The following is a 16,560-nucleotide window of genomic DNA, read 5'->3' as shown; positions in this document are numbered from 1 at the left end:
CAACACAGCATTGTGAACCCCTGTGTTATATAGTTGAGTGGTGGACAGTGAGAATCCTGTGGCATCTGCTGTGTACTGTAGCGCAGGGGAGACGGGAACAGACTGAGTGTGTACAGGGGCAGGGCTACCACACAAGCCTCAGGTCAGAGAGCGTGTAAACCAATCCTCGCAGTCTGAGCACATCCTCTGTGCTTGGGGTCCCTCTCTGCCTTACACACACACACACACACACACACACACACACACACACACACACACGAGAGAGAGAGAGAGAGACTTGTCCATAAACACACATTCCTCTGCAGTCTCTGTGAGGGGCAGGCTCAGAGTGTGCTGGAAGCCTGGTGCTGTTTTTTAGTGAGCCTCGCTCCAGTTGTTTAGTCACACAGGGAAACCAGAGCAGAGACGGAGGAGGAAGAGCAGAGCAGTCACACAAGAGGAGGTCTGACGACACTATCCGTATGCACTGACCCTTGTATTTAACACATGTAGACATACATGCACACGTGCATGCTGCATTGATACAGTGTAAACAAGGACCATCTATATAAACACACAAGCTGTCACGGTGCAACACGTGTATGCGGCGAGCCCTGGACAACTGGACTTCTGGCTGACTTCTGACCGGACACATAGCGCTCCAGCAGCCCATTACAAGAGTGTGTGTGTAAGTGTGTGTGAGCACACCGGAGATGCCCTCCAGACCTTCTCACAGTAGGAGGTCCAGCACGGGGATGGATGACACATGTTCTACATCGACTGGGATCCTTACAGCATTCTGATCCACTAAAGGAAATACTGGCCCAAGACTGACCGCTAAACAGAAGAAAAGTCATCCAGAAGCCAACGATAAAAGGACTTTACTTTTCAACCTTTCCCCCAGGCTGGAATGATGTTGTGGAACAAGTTTGCCTACCACTTGCTTTCGTTGGCAGCCCTACTGGTGGCAGTGGGCTGCAGCGGAGGGGAGCATAGAAAAGGGACAGATGGCAGTGCCAGCAGCGCAGGACAGGGCAGCACAGGTGGCAGCACGGGTAGCAGCAGTAGTAGTAGTAGTAGTGAAATTAGTAGCAGCAGTAATCGGAGGTACCACAGAGTCCAGCATGGACAGTGCACCTACACTTTTATCCTACCTGAGGGCGATGGCAGCGGAGGGAATTCGTGCCGACAAGGGAAAGCAGCGACGCAGTTTAACAGCGCCAATGCGCTGCAGAGAGACGCTCCACCACTGGAAGAGGACTTCGCTTCCCAGAAGATCCAACACCTGGAGCACGTCATGGAAAACTACACTCAGTGGCTGCAGAAGGTAAGGGAGAAGTGGTCACACTGTCATAAGCAATGCAATGCGGTGACTGGAGTCATAGTTGAAAGCTTGTGCAGGTGGTCTTTTATGTTTACTTTCTGAGTATGCATTGAAGCTGTCTGTGTTTATGCAAGGGCTGTGTTGTGTCTGGCTCTGATGTTTTTTTTGTGACCCCTTTAAATGTATGTGTGTTTGAGAATGATGTTCTCTGGCTTTCAATTGGAGTTTCCTTGTGGTTGTCTTAATGAAAGTTCTTACAGTATTGTCAGGGATACATCTGTGTGCTCTACGGCTGGAGCTGTGTTCTACAACTCTGGTATTCATGGTTTAAAATCTTGGAGAGGATCTTGAATTGATGAATGATTATTATGACAAATGTAAAACTGTGAACAAATCTCATGAGGAATCTAGTTAAAAGCCTTTGTACGGCTGTTCCATACCGACAAATAACCAACATCCATAAACAATTTACATCCACAAAGCTGTTTCATTACGTAACTGTATATATTAACCATTGATCTATTTGTGTAAGATCAGTACTCGGTACTTCTTCGAAAAACTCTGTGCTCCCTGAGCAAGTTCCACAGATGTCAAGTTACGTTCCACGCTGCGTCCGTCCCAATGCGTGGTCGTAATATGTCAGTCCTCCAGAGTTCTCCAGTTTGCTGTTTCTTTAATGACAGGAAGCCTATAAGGACCACTGCTAGAGTGTGACGGAAGAATGCTCCCTCTATGTACTGCTACCCAGGACTTTCCATTAGTCCACACTCTAGCTTTAGAATATAAAGAAAGCAAGTTAATAGAATCATCAGATATTTTCTAAGTAAAGGACGTACTAACATGAAAGACATACTTTTTTATGTGAAAACGTACTGATTATTGGGAATAGACTAGTTAAAGGGAATAGATCTTGCATTTTCTGTTCTGTATCTTTTGCCTTGCAAAAATGTGTATAAACCTTTATTTAAATAAATGTCAAAGCTCTGTATATTTTCCATGGGTAACTTTCAAATTGGATTTTCAACAAGCAAGGGCAGTTCAAGTTTTAATACTTAATGTGACTTTACAATTGGGTAAGGTACAGTTTTGCGGGAAACAGAAATAATGATTTTGCAATGCGGTGCTCATTGAATTCAACTGGGAATACAATCAACCAACAAATGTACTTGTCGATAGGCTTGCCAAGAATTGTAGGCAAGGGAACTAAGCAAATGTACTCTCTATCAGGGGTTTAAGAGACAGATGCCTGTGGTGCATACGACTCCGTCAAATCCTTTTCCTCCAACTTGTAAAGCCAGTCAGGTGTTTAAGACCATGAATATGGTTTCACTGTGACATTAATGAATTGTGAGGCCATCACTGATACCACTTGGCAACTGAATTGTTAATCTTAGCTTTGAGACTCCTTATCGCTGAAAAGATAAACTATCTCTCTGAAATGAATACGAGTCAAATAAACAAACTCTAAATTCGGAAAAGCAGCTCTGCTGTACTTTTCACAATAATGTGACTTTACAAGGAGATTAGGACGGCCAATCTATGATGAATTGCTTAAACACACAATCGTTTATTTTTGTCTGTAAAATGTTGGCACAAAGCGAACAAATAATTGCACGTAATGCACAATAGATTTGATAGTTTACTCTGGAATTGTGGTATTCATTTAACTGAACATCATCAATACCCGTTAGCATGCTGTGCTCTCTGCTCACTAGTAATTGGAGCACCATCTTAAAAGCTATTGGGGCAAGTTTCTCAACAGTATAACTGCTTTTCATCTACCTCCGAAATGTATTCTTTCCACTCCTTTGGTTGTGAGAAATGGTCGTTCTTTATAAATGACCCAACATTTCATTCCAATGAACTGTTGATTGAGTTTGTAGTTAGGAAAGTAGTAGAGATATTATTCCTTCTTACTGTATGTTGTATCTCACACTAGTAAAGCACAAACATAGAAGTATGTACATATCAATTCCCAAATAAATGGTTGGCTTTTGCTCAGAAACTACACACATCACTATACATCACTCGGTTTATCTCGTATCTGGGAAGAGGAATTTCCATGGTAAAAACTGCTCTAAGACGTGAGATAAGCTGTGGGCTGTAAATGGTTGTGGGAATGATGACCTATATAGATTAAGAAAAACTATTGGCATGCAAAAGATTGTTTATTGGAGAAAAATTACATCACATAATGAGGACCATGACTATACATTGTAAAAATGAAAAAAATAAAAAATGTTGATTCAATGTACAATGTAAGTCAACCAGCTGCATTAGGATTGTGAGTTTGCTCAACATTTGGGCACATTTGGCCTTATAGCTGAACCAACTTTGAGAAGAGTTTGAGTACATAGCTCAAATTCTTGTCCTTTTGAAGTCCAATCAACTCGCGGAATAAGGCTGATTAAGCTAGTTGGCTTTTTTACAGTGTAGGACTACTGTAAGGTCACCCTGAGTAAAAAGGAGTCTGAGATGAAATCACACAGACATTGAATCATACTGGTTTTATTTTTGTTCAGTAGACTTCAACAGTCCATGATGGTACTATATAAACAGTACAGCAGCAATTCTAGACTGAATTCTAGACTTAATGAGACCGTTGGAATAACTTTTCCTCAAACGTAAAAATGGTAGTGTGTGAAAGCATCTGCCATCACCACTAATACCATCGTGTTTCTTCCCCGACACAATTGCATTCTCTGCAGACCTCTGACATTTTTTCATCTTAAGCGAGAAAGACGAGGGGAAACAACAAAGGAAAAAAATCCTGCATCCAGCATGTCTTCAATATTCTGAAAGAACAATGTGCAATAATCGTGTCAACAGTAAAGTTGATTGATAATAGAAGTTACAGTAACCAGTTGACACCAACATAATGACAATTAGAGGAGACGTTTTAAGAGGCAGCACACAGTGATAATTCAGCCCAATTATGGAGGTGCGGGAACATCAGGATGCAGTTAACATTTTTCATCAAACAGAAGATTAAGTGTCCCAGCCAGTCTATCTATCTTAATCACGTAAGCCTTGACTGCTTGTCAAGAGGAGAGCTGTCCCTAATGCTACTCCAGCCACCCCTGATGAAATAATCCACAAGGGATTCCACACACTCCTCAATGCATGGGCGCTTAACTGTTGGGGGTAGATGCAGCAAGCAGCTGTTCGGGAATTATTAGGCCGTCCCAATCATTCCCCTCCGTGGAAGTCTGGTCGGCCCAGGGAAGAGCAGGCACTGATAACATTCCTGCGCAGTCAAAGGTGGCTTCTGTTTGTCCAAGGATTACTTCCCCAGCAGGCCTGTAAATAAGGGGGAATTGGACCAGATTGCCTGTGATCTTTGGGTATTTGTTGCTGGAAAGTAGCCACTTAAATCATCCCCACTCCATTCCATCACTGCCTGGTTTGTGAAAGTGTGCATGGTCAGTTGTAGAAGAGAGATCATCCAGTTTGCCTTTTTTTAAAAACATGAAATCAAAGTTAAAATAACTTAGGGTGAGATGTTTCGTATCACTCACCTGATCACTTCCAGATGCATTCAACATTTGAATGATATAAATCACCTACAGGAGAGATACACTCAAGATCCCCTTTCCACTTCCTCAATATTTCAAGGACAACTCAAGTCATTGAAACTTGGACCAAGGTCCATTTCAAGGAGCCAAAACAAAAACCCTGCTCCTCGGGAGTGAAAGTGATAGATCGTCACACTTTCACTTTAGTGCAGAGCGTAGAAAGGGTTTCAAACCAATGTTTCTTCAGAGGGAGGCATTGCCAGAATAAGCTGTTGAAGTTAAAGGAGGAGAGACAATATCAGTGTTCACAGTGCTCTCCCTGTGAAATTCCCATTGCTCTGCCTTTAAACTGAACACGACCATGCTGGTTAGTGTAATCAGGATGCACAACATGGGTAGTTCCTAGTTTCCCTTCACCCCTTGGGGTTAATACATCAAAAGGGTGAATATTTCTTAATGCTATCAGAAGGCCACACAGCCTGCCTAAGAGCCAAGGAAAGACTAAGCTATTTTAGGGGTGACTTCCTCTGTATCAAAGCTTCTTTTTGCAAATAATGCGGGCCAAAGCTAACAAATCGGACGATGCAGTGAGCTAGTGGACGCACCACAGACTGAGAAGCGCTTCCTTCCTGTCCCTTGCAGAACTTGCAAGACCACGAAAATAGCAGAAGGGGCTGTTGTACTCTGCTACTGCTTCCATAAATGAATCTTTGCCTCACTTGCACTAGCAGAGAAGGTGAAAAGAGAACAGAGCTTTCTTTACAGCATGTCAAGGGAATATATAAGGAAGTCCATTACGGCAATGTCACAGTATTCCCACATGGATGTGAACATTGAGGCCGACATGGTTATTGTTCTTTTCAGGAAATGGGCATTTAGTATGTTTGTCACGGTCAATATGGCAGCTCACTTAGTTTCAAACTCTTTTTCCAGAAATAGTATTTCATTGTGGTCGTTAGCTTCGAACCTGTTAGAACTTTTGATATTGGGCAGAAAAGTCTTTTTAACTCTACGCCACGGTTATGCAACCAAAATGAATAGGGGAGTTAATTAATGCCCACGGCCTTGAGAGTCTCTCCAGTTTCTCTTGAGTCTCTCTGAGGCATCATGTGTACATGTGGTTAAACGTCCATCATTCATTTCAATGAATTACCCTCCAGTGGGCACTTTGTACAGGATTTATCTAGCTTTAATTGCAATATTATTTTTGAATTTGCTTAGGAGTGCCAGTCATTTGTTATACACCGCTCAGAAGACATTTTACTTACTGCTCTGCACTCACCAGTATGTGTGTGAAATAAATTGAGAAAGTCCTGTATTATGTTTGGGTTTCCTTGTGCCCCAAGTATATTCATTTCTTCAATGGAACACATTTTTCTTCCTGGGATTACCACAGGTATTATAAATAAGAGTGAGTGTGCTGCAGCATGTCACTCAGGTGATATAGATAGCTTTACCATAGGCCTATACTGTATGTCAGGGAACTGATATTTGGATACTTCTGTTCTCAATGATATTTGACCTTGTTTTGAATAATGGTTAAGTATGGTGTGCCTGTATTAGGAATTAACATACCTTGGGTGGCAGGTAGCCTTGCGGTTAAGAGCGTAGGGCCAGTAATTGAAGGGCTGCTGGTTCAAGTCCCTGAGCCGACTAGGTAAAACATTTGCCGATGTGCCCGTGAGCAAGGCAGTTAAACATCATTGCTCCTGTAAGTCCCTCTCGATAAGAGTGTCTGCTAAAGTCTCAGTCGTTACGCTTGTCTTTAGAAGTTATAGCTCGGAAGCATTGCCAAACGTACAGCATACAGTGCGAAGCCTGTATGGGTGAGTGATTCTGACCCAAATATAAGATAGTAGCCATTGTGGAATATTATACAACACTATAAAAACAGATTGTTCAATCAGTGGTCCAATATATGCTGCTATCACAGTGCACTACAACATATCGTTGAAATCCAGCTGCGATTAGAAAGAACCCAATGGTGTATCACTGCTTTCTGTTATTTATATAAGACATAGACTATAACTCATGTCATAATTTCTCTGGCTTGTTAAGTTTCTGTCATATTTCTCTGAACTGTCCATCGGGGAGCCCGTTTTGGTTCATTTCAGCCCTGTAAAATTCCACGAGGCTCTACAAGACTCTGCCTTTAAATAAATGTGTACCTTCAAATTTTACTGCTGTTTTTCTTCCAGGGACAGCGATCACAGGAAAGATATGTAGGCCTATGCTTTCTATTTCTGTTTACTGGCATGCGGCGGGAATAGAAGGAACGTACAGTAATGTTATGCCGTTTTTTCTTTCTAACTTTTTTCGGGTCCAGCCAATCTTCAAGTTCACTGTAGCATTTATCCTCTACAAATTCCATCGGAATCCTGTTCCATCTGACAATTATTCATCTGAGAGATAAGGCTGACTGCGTGGAGTTTGGGGAAATTCCTGAAGCATCCCAAAACACTACCATTGAGCCCTACTCCCCTTAGAGGTTGTGTCCTACAGATGTTGCATTGTGAGTGGTTGCTTTAGTCTGTCAGCTCTGGGGCCACTTGCCAAAGTTCCAAAGGACACCATTTCACCTCATCTGAGAGTTCAGCTTCTTCAACTTTTCCATGATTACAAATCAAAACATCACAATTGGTGATGAAAGAGAGCAATGGAATAGTTTCTGTCAAAGTGAGAGGCTTTGAATAAACAAACAGAACAGCAGATAAATAACAAGTAATAAAAGCACCCGCCGTGAGGGAAAACAAATGAAGAGAAGCAAGTGAAGGGGGGGAGAGAGGGAAAGAGTGTGGGAGATATTGGGTAACAGATAAGCAGTTTCACTCCTTCACAGCCGGAGTTGGATCAGTAAATGAAGAATAGGCGAGTTTTCCTTCTCTTACTCTGTTCTTGTTGTGATCTGGGCCAATCGCACATCAGGCTTCAATGTCACACTTTGCAATAACCTCAGTAATTTCTTTGTTCTATCTTTGGTGTTGGTAAGGCTTAGGGAAAAGTTGCTGTAGTCCATATCTCATGATATATTAACATACGGTCTGAAACTGCACAACATGGTCGGCCACTCACGACTCCTTCCAGTGCGGTGGGTGGTTTTGTCTTGTGTGTGGGACGTGTTTGGGTCCCGGGTTAACGGTTTAGAGCTGTGATCGGCGTGGCACCTCATCCACACCCCTCACACACACACACACACACACACGAACACACAGACATTGGAACAGCCCTGGTGAATGTCTTAACCCTGTCCAGCACTGTGTTTGCCTTGTCTGGGACCCAAGCCAGGTTTCTCATATTCCACACAATACCAGGGCTGTGGCTGGCAGAGCCAACTGGAGATGACTGGTGAAGATGTCGATAGTGTGCTTGCCCGCCCTTCCCCCTTTTCTTCCCTGTCACATCATTTTCGACCTCTGCTTAAAATAGGAGTCAAAGGTCAATCCACCTTACACCCTGACCTTTTAGAGAATAACTGTACTAAATGTAGTCTCAATTACCCTTACGATAGAGCCCTAGCAAGCTTTGTTGGGTCAGGATAAAACTGACCTCTTGTACTATGATACTGTAAGTGTTTCTACTAAATTGCAGGGATAAAGGGACCGTTCCAACAAGAGGTGTAACTGTTGTCGAGGGTAGAAATTCAGTCACTACCAGACTGATGCAGACCACGACCAGAGAATCACTCAACGAGACAGCCCCAGAACACATGCCTGTAGCTGGAAAACGAATGGAGCTTTACGCCTGTTTACTCATAAATGGGTGCAGATGTTTGTTTGAGTGGACTTTACTGTCAGTGGGAGCTGCAGGCTGGGGTTGCGGGGGTTAATCCTCAGCAGGTCTGGAGTGGTTGTGTTTGGATGGACTGGAGGAGCAGGGGATGAGATTCAGTCTGACTAATGGTGGTCCATAGATGGTCAGGTGGGATCTGATTCTGTAGGCCCCCAGAACTCATTCATCGAGCTTAAAACATTATGCATTAAGTTCTCAAACTTCTTAATGTATAGTATTGTATGTCATAGTGTCAATCCATGATAATCGAAAATTTCAATAAGGATTTCTCAACGGCTGGCCATGCCTTCCTCCTGGCTACTCCAACCCCGGCCAACAGCTCCGCCTCCCCTGCAGCTACTCGCCCATGCCTCCCCAGCTTCTCCTTCACCCGAATCCAAATAGCAGATTTTCTGAAAGAGCTGCAAAACCTGGACCCGTACAAATCAGCTGGGTTAGACAATCTGGACCCTCTGTTTCTAAAACTATCCGCTGCCATTGTTGCAACTCCTATTACCAGTCTGTTCAACCTCTCTTTCGTTTTGTCCGAGATCCCTAAAGATTGGAAAGCTGCCGTGGTCATCCCCCTCTTCAAAGGGGGTGACACCCTAGACCCAAACTGTTACAGACCTATTTCCATCCTGCCCTGCCTTTCTAAAGTCTTCGAAAGCCCAGTTAATAAACAGATCACTGACCATTTCGAATCCCACCGTACCTTCTCCGCTTGTAAGGGCTGTCTGAAGAGAGAGTGGACCAAAACGCAGCGGAGTTAGTGTTCATCATTTAATATTTAATTGAACAACGTGAACACTATACAAAAACAAGAAAAGAGAAAACCGACAGCCAACAGTCCTGTCAGGTGCAAACACTAACAGAAACAATTACCCACAAAACCCAAAGGAAAAACATGCTCCTTATGTGTGACTCCCAATCAGCAACAACGAGCTTCAGCTGTGCCTGATTGGGAGCTACACACGGCCCAAAACAAAGAAATACAAAAACATAGAAAAAGGAACATAGAACGCCCACCCAATGTAACACCCTGGCCTAACCAAAATAAAGAACAAAAAACCCTCTCTATGGCCAGGGCGTTACACCGCTGTGCAATCCGGTTTCCGAGCCGGTCACGAGTGCACCTCAGCCACGCTCAAGGTACTAAATGATATCATAACCGCCATTGATAAAACGCTGTCAATCACCGTATTCTTATTGGCAGACTCAATAGCCTTGGTTTTTCTAACGACTGCCTCGCCTGGTTCACCAACTACTTTGCAGACAGAGTTCAGTGTGTCAAATCGGAGGGCATGTTGTCCGGAATTCTGGCAGTCTCTATGGGGGTACCACAGGGTTCAATTCTCGGGCCGACTCTTTTCTCTGTATATATCAATGATGTCGCGCTTGCTGCGGGCGATTCCCTGATACACCTCTACGCAGACGACACCATTCTGTATACTTCTGGCCCTTCCTTGGACACTGTGCTAACTAATCTCCAAACGAGCTTCAATGCCATACAACACTCCTTCCGTGGCCTCCAACTGCTCTTAAACACTAGTAAAACCAAATGCATGCTTTTCAACCGTTTGCTGCCCGCACCCGCCCGCCCGACCAGCATCACTACTCTGGACGGTTCCGACCTAGAATATGTGGACCACTACAAATACCTAGGTGTCTGGCTAGACTGTAAACTCTCCTTCCAGACTCATATTAAACATCTCCAATCCAAAATCAAATCTAGAATCGGCTTTCTATTTCGCAACCAAGCCTCCTTCACTCACGCCACCAAACTTACCCTAGTAAAACTGACTATCCTACCGATCCTCGACTTCGGCGATGTCATCTACAAAATAGCTTCCAATACTCTACTCAGCAAACTGGATGCAGTCTATCACAGTGCCATCCGTTTTGTTACCAAATCACCTTATACCACCCACCACTGCGACCTGTAGGCTCTAGTCGGCTGGCCCTCGCTACATATTCGTCGCCAGACCCACTGGCTCTAGGTCATCTATAAGACTATGCTTGGTAAAGCTCCACCTTATCTCAGTTCACTGGTCACGATAACAACACTCACCCGTAGCACACGTTCCAGCAGGTATATCTCACTGATCATCCCCAAAGCCAACACCTCATTTGGCCGCCTTTCATTCCAGTTCTCTGCTGCCAGTGACTGGAACGAATTGCAAAAAACGCTGAAGTTGGAGACTTATTTCCCTCACCAACTTTAAACATCAGCTATCTGAGCATCTAACCGATCGCTGCAGCTGTACATTGCCCACCCTATCTACCTACCTCATCCCCTTACTGTTTTTATTTTATTTACTTTTCTGCTCTTTTTGCACACCAGTATCTCTACATGCACATCTTTATATGCTCATTTATCACTCCAGTGTTAATCTGCTAAATTGTAATTATTTTCTCCTGTGGCCTATTTATTGCCTACCTCCTCATGCCTTTTGCACACACTGTATATAGACTTTCTTTTTTCTACTGTATCATTGACTTGTTTATTGTGTCATTGACTTGTTTATTGTGTTATTGGCTTGTTTGTTTACTCCATGTGTAACTCTGTGTTGTTGTCTGTGTCACACTGCTTTGCTTTATCTTGGCCAGGTCGCAGTTGTAAATGAGAACTTGTTCTCAACTTGCCTACCTGGTTAAATAAAGGTGAAATAAAAATAAATACAAAATAAATAGAAAAATACTAATATAGCGTTTTCTTTGACTTTACTTTACCTTACTTAATTTTTACCTATTTTTACCAATTCAGGACATTGTAATAAAGCTATATTGTAGTTGACTACTTGTAGTCACATGTTTCCAATGTAAGAGGAATCAATTCAAAAATTGGGCTCTCAAATATCACATAAGGATTTTGGAGTATTGTATTCTATAGCATACTATAATATGGTAACCATAGTCTAGCAGAAAGGATCCCTAAGAGTCCCTTATACTTCAGCTCAGCCGGGGGATGATGGTCCTCCAGTACTTGTCTTTGGGGCGCGCTGGTTTCGATCATTTGATCTCTCCCCTGCTTGTCACTGTGTGTATACACACTTCTTTTGCACTTCAGTCTAAGAAAGCAAAAATAAACAGAGGTCCAGCCAGATGAAAGCCTAGGGATATGGCGACATTGTGCTGCGTATGCTCTGGTCCTCTGCTGCTCCGCTCGGGGCCCGCTGAGGAGTCAGAGCTGTAAGTGACTGGAGAGGACCACGCTGGGTTAGAATGATGTTACAGGGTTCAAACCGAGCTCTACTGTGCAGGTCTGGTCTGGTTTGCCTGGGGATATTCCATATGATATGACTATGAGCTTCCACAGCTCCAAGGGTTGGGTTTTGCTTGAAAGTAACTGCTTTCTCTCCATGTTGACATGTGGATTGCAGATTAGGGGAAAAAAAGTATTATTATTATTTATAATTATTATTTTACACAACATGATCTCTGGGTTGTTGCTTAGGATTTGAAACTAGCTATACAATTGCAGGAACAATGGCATATCTTATGATTTGTGAAATCTTTTGATTGTGTAAATACTGAATATTATAGACATTTCAACCTATGAAAGAGACACACTGCCTCAGTAGCCATTAGCATCCATTTTCCCTTCATTACACTGGTATGACCTGAGGTCAGACCAAAGCAGTTCCATCTGGTGAGGGCTACTGTACCTCTTCCTGCTGCTTTGTTTTCATTCCACTGTTGTTCAGTAGGCACCGTAACTGAAGAAAAAAGGGCCTGTTTCCAGTGACTGCCTCTGTGGCCTCCACACCATTGACCCCCCCCCCCCCCCCCCCCGCGCTGCGCCCCTCCACCCCGTACTGCCCCGGGGCACGATGACTACCGCTGTCAGCACAGACGCATGACATCAAAGCCCCCTGTCCAGAGTCTAGACCCACACAGCTGCCGATGATACATTGTCCAGTCTAGCTGTGAGATGGGGATGAGGAGGCAAAGAAGAAGGGTCTCATCATTTAGACCTGATGTAACAGTGTGGCTGGTTGTGTGATGTATCCATAGCAAAAGGAGGGAAGGGGGGCCCTGGTTTGACTTGGGAGTTTATATAGGAGCTTTTTCTGTTGGCGAGGATAACCCTGGATGACTTGAGAGTTTCTAAATGATCGCCTCTTCACTTAGCGGGATGCTAGGGGGAAAGATAAACATGGACATGACGCTGAATGTAACAATACCTGGCATTAAATGGCCGTTAAATTTGAATAGAAGAGGCATCAGCTCTGATAGATGTTTAGCTGGCGCTGGCAGTGAGGGAATATAGTGGTTATTATTATGGGATGAGAAAGGCCTACCATATTCACAAACTTTGAGATTGCACACATACTAACTTTATTATGGCTTCCTTGAGGCAAACTAATTCCATCTATGTCTGAAATGTGCTGGCAGAGATAAAGATACCCCAAATGTTTGGATCCAATCACCCACGTCCCGTGGGTTGATATTCCTGGGTGTTCTACGGCTAGGAAGATTGAAACAGCAGTGCCGAAGGGTTTACTCAGCCATTATCGACCACGTTCCTACTTGGATGAAGCCCAGTGGAAACGTTCCCATGTTTGAGAGAATGACAAGCTCAATTCCTCGGAAAACTAGAAAACTAGGGGTCCAGTACCAGGGCAGTTGAATTTGTTGAATTTGTTTTATTGTTTGGTTTGTTTCTCCATTCCCATGTCTTGGATGAATGCATATGTTTCCTCTCCCATACGTCCAGATACACATCATTAATTGGGGTAATTTGAGGGCCTGCTATGACATAAGAGAGCTCCTAGAAACTCAAGGATTTGTGAAAATAGACATCCACACACAATCACGGCTGCAAAATATTTATTTTCACTCTTGATGAATTCACATGAATGATGCTAAGTGACCTGAGCTCCACAGAAGGAAGGAAAACAGCAATATATGGTTATTACTATAATAGCCTATAATTCAATTATGTTATGAGTTATTAATAGAATATTACGGTTCTTTATCTAGTTTTTCGGACCAAGTATAGAAAACTCAGTAGTAAAGAATTTTGGAGATTCATCAGTGTATTGCTACTGGAATATGGTCATATAAGAGAGCCAAATAATCCTTGTCTAGACCAACTCTAAAAAATCATTTGCCGAATCTTGATTGCAATAACAAGCAAGCCTTCCACATAACAGCACCCGAATCTGAAAGAGAAATGTAAACATTTCTGTTGGACGAGATCCCTGCGGTCTTTCCCGAGAGGAGAGCTGAAATTCAAAGCAAACACTTTCTCCGTCCCTCTTGTCATATTTCGAGTAAGTTCATGTTTATAAGACAGGATATCAAAAATTAATTGCTTCTTGGTTATGTTAACTTATTTTGGGCTTTCTTGTGAAATTGGCTCCTTTCTTAAACGTTTTACCCGTCTGTCATGGTCTGTACATTTTTAGTAGCGCGTTACCTTGGTTGCTGAGGATGTGTTTTGTTTAATACATGATACCAACTGTTGAAGCCCTTGAATTGATGTGTGACATCTCTCTGACATTGGTTAATAATACATGTATAGTAGATGGATAGGCAAAGTATTCGAACCAGATAAATGATTCCAATCACATAAGAATGAATGTATCTGATGGATGAAGTAAGATCAAATTTCCCATAAAGAACAGAAAAGTGTTGGCAGTCATGTTCAGATATAGTTTTACTTTTCTCAGGCTTTTTTCCATTTATAAACGTTTGACCTTTGTCTTTACAAACTTTTGAATCTTTAATCTGTTTCAAGTTATGCGAAATGTTACTGTTCAAGTGAATGATCTATATTTTGCATTACTAAAACATACAAATATATTTTGTGTGACTAAAACATAAATAAATAGCTTTGACTTAATACTTTACATGTCCCACCAAGGAATATGCTAAATGTATCAAGTCTGGATTCAATCCTTCAGTCCAAAGATAAATAAAGTGTTGTATAATTGATATTTTGATCAAACGTGCTATCAATACTTTTCTCATGATCATTTTGTTTACATAATTGTACTAATGCATTTTATGTAGGATATCTCCAGGTATTGAAACATGCACTGGCTGCTCTGTGCTTGTCCTTCAGAGAAATGTACTGTGGTTTAAACACAATGATTCAGGTATGAGCTGTTACACAACAGTAATACATGCCAACCTACACGCTCACTTCGTTACACCACAGTAGGCCACCTTGTCATCCACAGGTCCAAGCTCCAGAGCTTCAGTGACAGGGCCTTCTCCAGGGTTTCTCCTAGGCTCTGGAACTCCCTCTAGCAATCCATGCATGACTCTGAGTCCATCACCATATTTCTGCCCCTCCTAAAACCCCACCTTTACGACATGACCTACCCTTAACCCCCCTCCTGGTAAATGGGAAAGAGATTTAGAGTCTTAAATCAAATTGATAAAATTCAGAATTTTCCACATTAGTTCCTGAAAATGCCCTTTGTTTTTGATCATTTCAAATATTTACCGCTTTCTTTACAGGGCTTCAGTGATGAGACGAAGCACCGGACCTCCATTTCAGCCGACCATTTCAAATATTTACCTCTTTCCTTACAAAGCTTCAGTGATGAGTCAAAGCATTGGACCTCTATTCCACCTGACCAGGGGCCTATTGATCGATCCCCATTCTGTCACGTTAAGGCAGAGGACGAGAGAGAAAGAAAGAGAGAGCGAGCGAGAGAGAGAGAAAGAGAGCGAGAGAGAAGTAGCGTCACTATTTGGTAAATGCCTGGTAGCTAGCTGTGAGGGTAAAGGATGTAGAGGAACTTTGAGTTCAGTCTGAGTCGCTCTCCTAAGTCGTATCGTCTCATTTTGAATGGAAATAATCCAGTTAGATAAGTCACTTAAATTGTAAAATCTGCATTTGCCCAAAAGCATAAAAATAGGAGCCAATTGAAATTTGAAAGTCCTTATTTTCCTTACTGCACAATACTCTAAATCAGATAGATTTTAGGGAGTTTTGGAAACAAAAGAAAACGCCAAGTCTTTAGAGTTTTCACCAGTGGGCACGCTTCTCACTTTTGTCAATTTGTTGAGCCTAGGAGCTTTTGATGGACAGAAAGTGGTGTATTGGCTCTACTCGCTAAATGATTTTGGGCACTGGTTTTATATGCAATGATTTGGGTTGGAGATGGTTGGTTTGGTTTCAGGTTGTGTACACAAGACTAACTATGTCCTTGGAAAAGGATAACGAAATGAAATCAACACAACAGCATCCTGACAGAAAGAGAGAGAAACAGAGAGGACAGCTTTGGGTCCTGGCAGTGAACTGGTTGGATAGAGTGTGACTCCCATTGGACTCTGGTCAAAAGTAGTGCATATAGGGAATGTGGTGCCATTTAGTTTTGGTACATGGCAGTCACACTCTGTCCATGGAGGAGTTAAGCCCTGTAATCAGCACCCAGCAGTGCTTCAGTAATGAGTCATAGCACTGGACCTCCATTCCAGCCGACCAGGGGCCTATTGATCGATCCCCATTCTGCCACGTTAAGGCAGAGGATGAGAGAGAGAGAGAGAGAGAGAGAGAGAGAGAGAGAGAGAGAGAGAGAGAGAGAGAGAGAGAGAGAGAGAGAGAGAAAGAGAGAGAGTCACAATTTGGTAAATGCCTGGTATCTAGCTGGGAGGGTAAAGGTTGTAGAAGTTAACTTTGATTTCAGCCTGAGTTACTCTCCTAATTCATATCCTCTCACTGTCTCAAAGTGACTTATATACAAACAAGCCACTACATTTTGGCTGAAGCTGGGGCAATGAGACAGAGTTATATTCTATATGTATGCTGTCTGTAAAGAATTACATGCAACCTCAATTTAAGCAACCCATAAAGGTCCTGGGCATTGAGTGAATTATAACCACAGGTTTCAGAGAGTGTATTAAATCCAACCTTCACTGTCCTTTGGCGAAAAGAAGGCATTAACACATTTGCTGGCATCAGTCTCAAGGTGCCCTGTGCTGTAGAGTGAGGTGCTAATTGACAGTAATAGC

The 16,560-nt window shown here is 42.8% G+C and overlaps 1 protein-coding gene across 3 annotated transcripts in view; it reads left to right on the top strand.

Annotated features, from left to right (window-relative positions):
• The first annotated feature begins 228 nt into the window (after window positions 1-228).
• The window catches only part of angpt1 (angiopoietin 1), a 53,097-nt gene continuing 36,765 nt past the window's right edge, over window positions 229-16,560 (top strand). Inside the window, exon 1 of one of the 3 annotated variants that reach the window (XM_029731473.1) lies at window positions 229-1,306. In XM_029731473.1, coding sequence (XP_029587333.1) covers window positions 890-1,306 — 417 coding nt within the window. In that variant the 5' untranslated portion in view covers window positions 229-889. The remainder of the gene's footprint in view (window positions 1,307-16,560) is intronic. The other 2 variants (XM_029731472.1, XM_029731471.1) reach the window with 2 other exon arrangements.

The sequence above is a fragment of the Salmo trutta genome, chromosome 34 (assembly GCF_901001165.1).
Source record: "Salmo trutta chromosome 34, fSalTru1.1, whole genome shotgun sequence".
Lineage (NCBI taxonomy): Eukaryota > Metazoa > Chordata > Actinopteri > Salmoniformes > Salmonidae > Salmo > Salmo trutta.
The sequence above is the reverse complement of the archived record's forward strand: the minus strand, read 5'-3'. Positions and strand labels throughout refer to the sequence as shown.